The following is a 10,728-nucleotide window of genomic DNA, read 5'->3' on the forward strand; positions in this document are numbered from 1 at the left end:
AAAATAATTAATGTTTGGGAGTTCAATTATTTAATTTTAATTTAAGCATAACAGCCACTGTAATCATAACAGAGCACAGGTGGCGCCACACAGCCAGGGCTAAAAAATTACGCTGCTAATAATTCTGAGAGCTTGCCTTTCAAGTGCTTTGATGTTGGATTTCAGTTACAGATCCTTTAAATATTTGAAGCCCTCGGAACATTTAATAAATAATCAAACTTAAGTTAAATTAACAATTAAAAAAAAATTCAGAACAATTAACGGTATTTCATTCAATGTATGTATGTTATAACATCAGTTATTTTTTAAGTGTTGGAAAATGTAGAAATATTTTAAAATTTAGTGGTATTAAATGTTTTGGTATGTATTCTGTTTACTTTCATTAACCGTTAATAATTATTGTTCAAACTATTAATTTTAAAATATACTTTTCATTAAAAAAAAACAATTATGCTATTCAAAGCGTTGCTACTATTAAGATAAGCGTAACCGGACAGGTTATTATGAATTTTGGTATTTGGTATATTTTTCGACTTTATTTGGTAAATATTACTATACCCACTTGCGGTCACGCAGCTCATATATTGTTTTTGCTCAGTAGTTATACGACTGTTTTCTTTTTTCATATTTGCCATCAGGTTGTGCAATTAATATTTGTGTGTTCCTTTTTTGTGTTAGTTAGTGCTGCTGCTGCTGCTGTTAGTGTTTTCGGTGATGTGCATTAAAGCAGCAATTTGAATTTTGTGCGTTACGCAGCTCACAACAATGCGAGCGCTGCGAAAATCGAAGAAGTTGCGTTCGCTGTCGTCGTGTGTGTGAAAATTCAATACAAAATATTAGTTGGGTGACAAAAGCAGAGCAGAGTGAAAAATGTGCTTGGTGGAGCATGCGGGGAATAAGCATAAGCTCTCGTCAACAATCACACAACAGCAACAGCAAAAAAATAAACAACCGTCGTCGCGATATTTGCCATCAATCACGAGTAAAGATTGCCACAGCAGCTACAACAACAAAGATGCCAACAACAATAATAACAACAACATTGTTGATATAAACACGCAACTGCAACAACAACAGCAACATCAGTATCAGAGCCTGCACTGCGACAGCAGCACAACGCCCACATTTAACGCCAAATATAGGCGAAAATGTTTCCTATTGCTGTCGCTGTTGCTCTTCCATGGCTGCTTCAGCGGCCTGCATAGCGCCAGTGCCTACAACTGCACCACCAATCCTTGCCAGAACGAAGGACAGTGCCTCGATGGCCAGTGCATCTGTGCCGATGGCTGGCAGGGACCCGCATGCCAATTCTGCGGTGGCAAAGTGCGGTAAGTTAACGGCACAATTACAATCCACATTCACATTCTAGCGCTGTTCTCTCCAAATAGGCCAATTTAGTAATCGTTTGTCACCCGCCGCCTATGATTCATAGAATGTATTATTCAATCATTCCACTAGCTTTGCACTCTTTTCTATATGTGTTTGTGTGTTTATTTGTTTGTGTTTGTGGCCTATTTGTGTCAAGCAACGGTTTAGTTTTGAGCTTCGCCAGATGCCCATTCTCGTTAGACGGGTTCTCCAATTCTACACTCCACTCTCCACTCCACTCCACTTCTACAATTTCTATTCTTTTGCCTTTTTCCTCACCTTTCTTAACGCTGGCCAATTGGCTTTCTACGCGCTTACACCCAGTTTTCCGTGTCTCTTTCTCTTTCCTTCTCCTCCCCCTCCGTTCTACAGCCTCCTTTCCAATCGGATTGCTTGATTTAATTACCCGACTTGACTTTGAACCTCGCTGACACTTTGCGGCTGTTTTACGCCAACTAGATTCGTGCCGCTTGGTTGTCATTCTAATCAGAAATGTGTGCAATTCTGCTCATAAAGTTCATAAGACTCGTATTTGTATTGTTTATGTTTTCTAACGGGTATTTACACAATGTGCGCTCGATAAGGGCATTTCTATCTCACTAACGTGATTATACCCGCTACACAGACTGTAATAGGGTATTATAACTGTCTACGAAAGCTTTGTCCGTCTGCTGGCTTGAACATCTATATTTGAGTTAGAATAAAAGCTGAAGCTGCCAAATTTGTTGAAAAATCTCTTCAATGTTGCAGGTTTATTTTAGAATTCTATCGCGCCCACTCAAATCAAATTCGTAGGCCAATTTTAGAGCAGTCCAGCACACTTTGTTTTTGTCTCGCTGCCAATTTAGCAGCAGCTTTACTCATTCTCTGACCGCTTGCCATTGCTCCGATACCACAAATACATATATCAACATTTATATATATAGCATATACTAACTATATGCGCACACACACTTATTTCTTTATTTAGTTTTGCGATTTACAAATGATAACGTTTCGCTTCAATCGTGGCCTGTCGCTTATCAGCAGCAAAAGCGTTTTCTTATCAGCCTGGTTTCGGCCATCAACTGTGTATTTTTTTTTTTACGCTGCCCCTCCGACCCCCATTCGCATCACCGAGCCATTAATGTGTTGTCAACATAACAATTAGCACAATCTCTAGCCCTTTAATCCTGATGTCATAAATCGCAATGTTTTAGAGCTTGATTTCGCACAGCAAATTGTGCTGTGAGAATTGCTCCAGTTTTCTCTTGTTTAAAGTAAACACTAACTAAACACAACTTAAGTTTAAAAGGTGTCATAACTTTTCATAAGCACAGCCAATGACAACTGCGACGATAACGCAACGATCTAAATGAGATACAAAGCGTTCCAGATGCGTCACATGCTTCCTCATAGATGAGGCTTTAGTCTATCAAAACGCGATAATAACGTCAGCAAAAAGTTGTTTTTGCATTTAGGGTTCGATATAAAAATTTACTTTCAGACGTGTTATGTGTTTGTTACCATTTATGATGAATAACATATTGATATTTTATTTCAACACTTTCTTAAATAGGTTGCAGTCTTATAAAGCTTGCATCTGTATTCCGTTCCCATCTCGAATTTCTTCACTCTTTTTAGATGTTTTTCTTATCATGTACGATAAAATTTTCATTTAAATTCAAAACTGCAGTCTGAGAAGCCTTTTTATTTAATTCTATAACCATCTTTAGATGTGTTAGATGCGTTTCTGAGAATCTATATGATTGTATTCCTATTTAATTTCAATACTTTCTTAACTAAACTGCAGTCTTATAAAGCGTATTTGTGTCATTTGTATTACTCTTTTATGTCTTAAATAAAATCGAGCACAATAAGTCTATTCTTAACTAGAATTTGTATATTATTTTTATTGTAAAATTGTCTAAATAGGCTTTCAGGTCAACAGCTGTATTTATCAAAATTTCAGCGCGTAGAGATAATGATTGTATATAAAAATCGCTCAAATGTTATCTTTACGATATTGATATACGATATGCTTGTTATCGTAAGCACTTGAATATACGTGCGATCTTTCAGACAGTCAGACAGTAAATATTTGCATCACCTGCGAGTGTTTACTGTATGTGTGTGTTTTTGTTTTCTGGTTTCTTGAGGGTTTCAATGAGTGTGTTTATGTATCAGTTAAGACGAGTGTTTTTCTGGCCCAGAGAGATAGAGAAGAGGAAGAAAGCAGTTATTTTTAAACGGAAAGCGGTCTTGGACTTGCCACTTTAATAACAATAACAATAACAATAAGAATACCAATGGCACATAGCAAGAAAGAGATAGAGAGCGTTGCAAGTGGAATTACGTTGCAAGTGCATTTGCGGTGCTTCTGCTGCTCATTCCTTATTCCGTCTGCATGCCACCCAAATCATTTCATTCCCCCTCTTAACTCACTATTTGTTCATAGTTGTGTAAGTGTGTGTGTGTGTGCATCGCATCGCCATCATCAATTGAATAAAGCTTGCTGGCAAATTCAATTATCTTGGCAGCACAAGCGGCATCGGCATCTGGCCACAATTTACATATGTAATTGCGAGCCTGACTCTGAATTGAAGCCAAGTGGCAAAAAAAAATAAAAAATGAAATAAAAGAAAAATTGATTTATTTATACGAATTTGCTTTCTCGTTCTTTTTTCTTTCTGTTTCGGTATTGCACAACAATAGGATGTACCATCCCATGGGGACGATACACGATGGCTGGGGCAACTATTCGGTGAGCGTAAAGTGCAGTTGGCTAATTGACGCCCATCACCCACATTGGGGAGGTCGTCGTCACGGCGTCAACCCCTCGCGTGCCGCCAAAATACGCATTCATCTGCGCGAATTTGCCACCGAATGCGGCTGGGATCATTTGTATATATACGATGGCGACAGCGTTGATTCGCCGCTCCTGGCGGTGTTCAGGTAAGTTCACTTCCCCCAAACTCAAATGGAATACCAAAGTAGTTTAACCTCCTCTCTTTGTTTTTTTTTTGGTTTCTTTTGGTCCAGTGGCCTCATGTATAGGGGCAACTTTTCAATACGCCGTGTGCCGCAGGTTATAGCGACATCAGGCACAGCGCTGTTGCATTTCTTCAGCGATGATGCCTACAATATGTCTGGCTTTAATCTCACCTACAAGATGAATGGCTGTCCGACAGATGCAGACGGTAAGTCGATACATGCCATAATCGAACTGAAAACGTAGTTAATCTCTGTTTGGTTTGCTTTGACAGATGTGGAATGCTCGGGGCATGGCACGTGCAACGATGGCGATTGCTTGTGTGATCCTATGTACAGAGGCGAGGCTTGCAATGTGGCCGCCTGTCCCAACAACTGCACCGAGGAGCGTGGCCATGGCATTTGTAAGATGGACAAAGAGCGGTAAGCAGTGTCTCTCTACTTTCTCACACACATTACTAACCGAGGTCTCTCCCTATTGTAGCTGTGAATGCAATGATGAGTATGGCGGAGATGATTGCAGTCAACTGCGTGCACACGGCGTTTGGAGTACGGTGCATCCCAAGCATTTGGAGGCGCCAGCGGGCAGCGCATCGCATGGCGCCACCGTGTGGCGCGACACGTTGCACATCATTGGCGGCGAATCGTATGGGCGTGGCAATCTAATGAGCACCTACGACTTCAATGCCAATGTGTGGGAATCAGCGCTAACCAAGGATGGCACCCTGACGCCCGAGAAACGTTACGGCGCATCGACTGTGATGTATGGCGATAAAATCTTCATGTACGGCGGCGTTGTCAAGGGCCAGGGCATCACCAATGAACTCTGGTCGTATGATGTCACGGCCAAGACGTGGGAGAATATCACCGTCAAAACGGAGCCATGCAATGCCACCTACACGATGTGCGGGCCACTGCACGTGGCTGGGCATACGGCAACGTTGGTGCCCGGCTATGGGGATAAGAACAACTATCAGTATATGGTGGTGATATTCGGGCATTCATCACAGTATGGCTACCTCAATACCGTGCAGGAGTTCAACTTTAACACACGCGAATGGAAGATTGTCGAGACGTACGGTTATGTGGTGAAAGGTGGCTATGGCCACAGTGCAGCCTACGATATGCTAACCGAAAAACTGTACATCTACGGCGGCATTGTGTCGGAGAGTGATGCCAGCCAGGTGCTGAGCTCCCGACTCTTTTCATACGATCCCTCAACACGCATCTGGAAGCTGTTGTCGTCGGCGCCAAGTGCGCGACTGCTGCACACCGCGAATTTTGTGAATCCCGGCCTGATGATGGTCTTCGGCGGCAACACGCACAACGACACGTCGCAGAGCTACGGCGCCAAGTGCTACAGTCAGGACTTGCTCATCTACGATGTGTACTGTGACTCGTGGCACATGCATCAGATGCCCGCCCATCTGCAGGCGGATCTGGCACGTTTTGGCCACAGTTCGGTGGTGTTTGAGGATTCGCTGTACATCTACGGTGGCTTCAATGGCCAAATGCTAAACGATATGCTACGCTTCGATGCGGGACACTGCAGCTATTACACCAAGCAGGAGAAATGCAGCAGCGCTCGGCCGGGCGTCAAGTGTATTTGGGATGTGCAAATGATGCGTTGCATTAACATCATGCGCGTGCAACGCTCGGCGATCTACGGACGCGAGCAATACGATTATGTGGCTTGTCCCTCGAAGAGTCGCATCACCATGACCTCCGAGCATTTGCATCATGTTGCGCGCTGTCAGGAGCTGAATAACTGTCAGTCTTGTGTGTCGACTGCTTTTAGCTGCACGTATTGCGGCAATGGAGTGTGCAGCAAGGAACGTTGCCGTGAAACCACTTCGGTGGCATCTATATTCTTTGCGGATTCTTCGTCTTCGACCACACAACAACAACCAGCAGTGCAGCATCAGCTGCCGGTGGCAACGGTGGCTCCGCCACTGAATGCCAAGCGTTTGGATAGCTGTCCTGAGCTGGAGGATCACTTGGTGCAGGCCACCTGCGAGCAGCTGCACAATTGTCGCGCCTGCATGGCGAATGCGGCCTGCAAGTGGGATCCGGAGTCGAATCGTTGTCGCAGCTACATCTCCGGCTCTGGCTTGCCACTGAATCGCACTCAGCACGATGCGACGTTGTGTCGGCCGACGTGTGCATCGCAGACGAATTGCCACAATTGCACCGAGGACGAGTGCATCTGGTGTCAGAACGAGCAGCGTTGTGTCGATCGCAATGCGTACACGGCCAGTTTCCCGTATGGCCAGTGTCGTGAGTGGACCACATTCACCTCCAAGTGCCGCTCGGCGCCGATAACGGCGCTGAGTGCGGGCACAACGACAGCGTTGTCCAGTGCACAGTGCGGTTACTACAACAGCTGTCAGCAGTGTTTGGATGATCCGGCGTGCGGCTGGTGCGACAACGGCTCCAACACGGGCTTGGGCAAGTGCGTGGTTGGTGGCGCGTTGTCGCCGTACGATAAAACGGAGTGCGCTCTCAAGCACTGGTTCTTTACGTCGTGCCCACGCTGCAATTGCAACGGTCATTCCTATTGCAATGATCAGCAACACTGCGAGCAGCCGTGCAACAATTTAACGATCGGTGCACACTGCGAGAAATGCCGCGCTGGGTACTGGGGCAATGCCATCAATGGCGGCGAATGTCAGCACTGTCAGTGCAATAACCAGGGCGACTATTGTCATCCGGATACGGGCAAATGCTACTGCAACACCAAGGGCATTGTGGGCGATCATTGTGAGAAGTGTGATTCACAGAATCATTACATTGGCGATCCGTTGCGTGGCTCGTGCTATTACGAGCTAACCATTGACTATCAGTTCACGTTCAATCTGTCCAAGAAAGAGGATCGCCATTTTACGCAAATCAATTTTCGCAATTCACCGGTGAAGCCAGAGATCGATGCGGACTTTACGATCACTTGTAGTGTGCCAGCCAAAATGGATATATCGGTGAAGCGTGTGGGTTTGCCGGAGCGTCTGCTTTTGGTTGGCATCAATTGTTCGACGTTCCGTCATCGTTTTCCCAAAACTGATTTTCATTTTGGCAACATTCCGGTTGACAATGTCTCGCTGACCACCTTCTATGTGTTTGTGCACGACTTTCAGCCGCCCATTTGGATACAGATCGCGTTCTCGCAGTATCCCAAGCTCAATCTACAGCAGTTTTTCATCACATTCTCGTCATGCTTCCTCCTCCTGCTGCTCATGGCTGCGGTGTTGTGGAAGATTAAGCAAAAGTACGATATGTTCCGACGCCGACAGCGTTTGTTTGTCGAAATGGAGCAAATGGCCAGCCGGCCATTCTCACAGGTAAATGGAACATGATTTAAAATATATATTTCCTTTGCTAAACTTCTCTGTATTTTCAGGTGCTGGTTGACATTGAAACACGAGACAGTATTGATTTGAGTTTGCCGCTGGAAGGCATCAGTCACATGTCCAAGAAACGCAAGAAGGTAAATATAAGAGATTACATTTCAAATGGGTGTAGTTTAATAAATCATATCCTTTGTTTGTAGGAATGTCCCAGTCCAATTGCTTTAGAGCCCTGCAATGGCAATCGAGCCGCAGTGCTCTCGCTTCTAGTCCGGCTGCCCACGGGTTCGTTGATCTCATTTGTATTTAAATTGATGATTTATTAATGTTTAACGTATAATATTTGTTAGGTGGTCTATCGCAAGCACCTGCTGGCCAATCCGCTGGACTGGCCGTAGCCAGCGCTTTAGTCACGCTTGGAAATCCGCGTCGCCCTTCGGTCGAGGTGCATCCCAAGGAGCCAAAATCGAAACGCAAGCAGAGCCAACATCCAGACAGTTGTACATAAAATACACACACACACGCGATAATAGCTATGATAATGTGTACAATTAGTTAATAGAACCTTAGCATATTTGCTCTGACTTTCTTTATCTATTGAACACAAACACATAAGAAAAATACACACACTACGCAACACAACACAACACCAATACACACAGATGGCCAGCAGTTAGCAAGTTGATAATCCGCAGTTATTATTACTTTAATGCAATTAGTCTAATACCCCTAAACAAATACGAAAGAAAACGATGCAAATAATAATAATATTATAATAATAATAATAATAATTACAATTAAAATATTAATAATAACAATAATAATAATTACGATTAAAATAATAATAATAATTTTAGCAAAAGGACATATTTATATACAAGTTATATACAATTTGATATAGTTGATAGGTCATTTAGCGTTGCAAAATAGTTGTAAATGTTTTATTTATTATTTATACCGCAAAATGTAAACTACATAACACATATATATATTTTTTAACAACAGCAGCTGTAGGTCAACCCCTCGCTCCCATTTTTATATACATACACCTTATAAACCTTTACATTGATATGCATGCAAAACATACAAAACAATTTGTATCTGTGTATCGTGAGCGCGTTGTTGAAATTTATTTATGCAAATGTTCTATTCTTTTATTTTTTGGTTTGTTTTTGCAACAAAAGACATTTTATTCATTTTAGTAGCAAGCAAAAAGAAAAAAACGTGATGTTTATATTACAATAATTGAAAGAAAGAACGAGAAGAGGATAATATATGTATGTACGTGGAAATCTTGCAGATTGTACTGTGTTCATTGAAAGAAATTGATAGACAAAGCATGAAAAAGTATTTTGTTTCTGTGCAAACATTTACAACAAATTAAGACAAATGAACAAATGGCAGCCAATAAATGTATCTGTAAATAAATACTAAAAAATATACATACGTAAATTATATATAATTATATATATATATATATACATATATATGGTAATCATAGGAAAACGCGCCCAAAACAAATCAGATATGTAATTTAGTTTATGAAAAACAAAAAAAAAACACAAAAGAAATGCAAACTACAAAATTTATTTCAATTGAATTGAACGAACATCGCGAACTAAGAGTAAGGTTTCCACTTGGATAACAAAAACAAATTTGAAGCAAACTAAGCAGCAATAACAGCAACAATAATAACAAAAGAAAACAACAAATGAAATGCACTTTGTAACTAAACAAACAAAACAAAAAGACACTGAATCAAAAGGCACTTGTCAACTTTTAAATATATATAACTAGAGCGAGAGAACTTAATTCAAGCAAAAATACAACAACAACAACAAAGACACTTCAGATGTTGATCTATAATAATTCAGGTTAAAACACTAATTGTAAAGTTCTTCAAAGCCAACACACAAGACACTAACACAATGTTTTGAAATCGAATTTCAATTGTAATTAAAATACGTTTTTATTTCCTGCCCCCAAACAAAAATACTTGTCAGCCGATTACACCCTGCCTCCCTCTTCCTATAATATATATTTCACCGCAAAAAGAAACGTAAATCAAATAAATTAACGAACTCAAAAATAAAGACTTCTTTCGTTGTCCCACAGTTTTACAATTCTTAAACAAAACAAAAAACAAACTACACAAATTAGATAAAAAGTCATTAATAAATATATATAAAAATACTGATATATATATATATATTTTAGTTTATTATAAACCACAATAAAAACGAGAAGAGAAAAAACCACACAAACGGAATTATGCAATGCAAAGGGCTTTTATGTGAGGTATTCAAATTGATTTCTACGTGTTGATAACTCGTTAGCACCAGCTTGATATTGAACCGACTCGCGTGGCGGCGTTGAACGAGCAACGCATGGATGGCATCGCATCTTTAGCAGAACTTTCACTTTCACCTTCGGAAGACGTCATACAAGTTGGAAGCCGGCAACTGATCAAACGAAGGCGTGGCGCTCATATGACTCGCTCTACAGACTGATGAAATAAAAAGCAAGAGACCCAAAGAAGGATTCATTTCATATAAATTAAATACTTTTATTGTTGAGCAAGCATTGTTGATTCTCCTCCTTATGTAATCATGCATACAATGTTGCACTTTTATTAGCCTCTCTTTGGACCGTCTTCTTCTTTTGTACTACGCTGCGAGACGGAACTAAAAGCGGTTGCACTTAATTTAATGATGGCCTCGCTAAGGGGAAACGTCGTTGTATTTTATTAATAAATTTAAAGAAGAAAGTCATGTGAGAAACCCCCAAGACGAAGCGGAAGCTGCAGCAACTTCGACAGACAACACAAAAAAATTGTTTTCGTCAAAAAAATGCCAACATAAATCAATGCCCTTGGCTCTGACGAACTGACTCAGCCGAGGTGCGATATGATGCGATGCGATGTACGGATACGATAATATATATAGTACAGGCAAAACGACGGTTTTACCCGCCAGCCAAAAGCTAATGCTACCGAAGGCTGTCACGCACTAGGTTAAGTGCCCCATAATAGCAGCTGGCATTAAACTGA

The 10,728-nt window shown here is 41.5% G+C and overlaps 1 protein-coding gene across 1 annotated transcript; it reads left to right on the forward strand.

Annotated features, from left to right (window-relative positions):
* Positions 1 to 584: 584 nt before the first annotated feature.
* Positions 585 to 9,279, forward strand: LOC117573996 (attractin-like protein 1). The gene is made up of 8 exons (XM_034257545.2): positions 585 to 1,328; positions 4,063 to 4,302; positions 4,390 to 4,547; positions 4,614 to 4,761; positions 4,823 to 7,673; positions 7,733 to 7,819; positions 7,883 to 7,964; positions 8,030 to 9,279. Exons 1-8 carry the CDS (start codon positions 871 to 873, stop codon positions 8,185 to 8,187), a joined length of 4,182 nt encoding a protein of 1,393 aa, XP_034113436.1. The 5' UTR covers positions 585 to 870; the 3' UTR covers positions 8,188 to 9,279.
* Positions 9,280 to 10,728: the final 1,449 nt, after the last annotated feature.

This window comes from Drosophila albomicans, chromosome 2R (genome assembly GCF_009650485.2).
Source record: "Drosophila albomicans strain 15112-1751.03 chromosome 2R, ASM965048v2, whole genome shotgun sequence".
NCBI lineage: Eukaryota > Metazoa > Arthropoda > Insecta > Diptera > Drosophilidae > Drosophila > Drosophila albomicans.

Bases quoted from the DNA above. Each gene is read 5' to 3' on its own strand.
- LOC117573996 (XM_034257545.2), top strand. From the start codon at position 871: ATGTGCTTGGTGGAGCATGCGGGGAATAAGCATAAGCTCTCGTCAACA. The intron at 4,303-4,389 runs GTAAGTTCACTT...CTTTTGGTCCAG, and splicing joins CCGCTCCTGGCGGTGTTCAG to TGGCCTCATGTATAGGGGCA. The intron at 7,820-7,882 runs GTAAATATAAGA...CTTTGTTTGTAG, and splicing joins TGTCCAAGAAACGCAAGAAG to GAATGTCCCAGTCCAATTGC.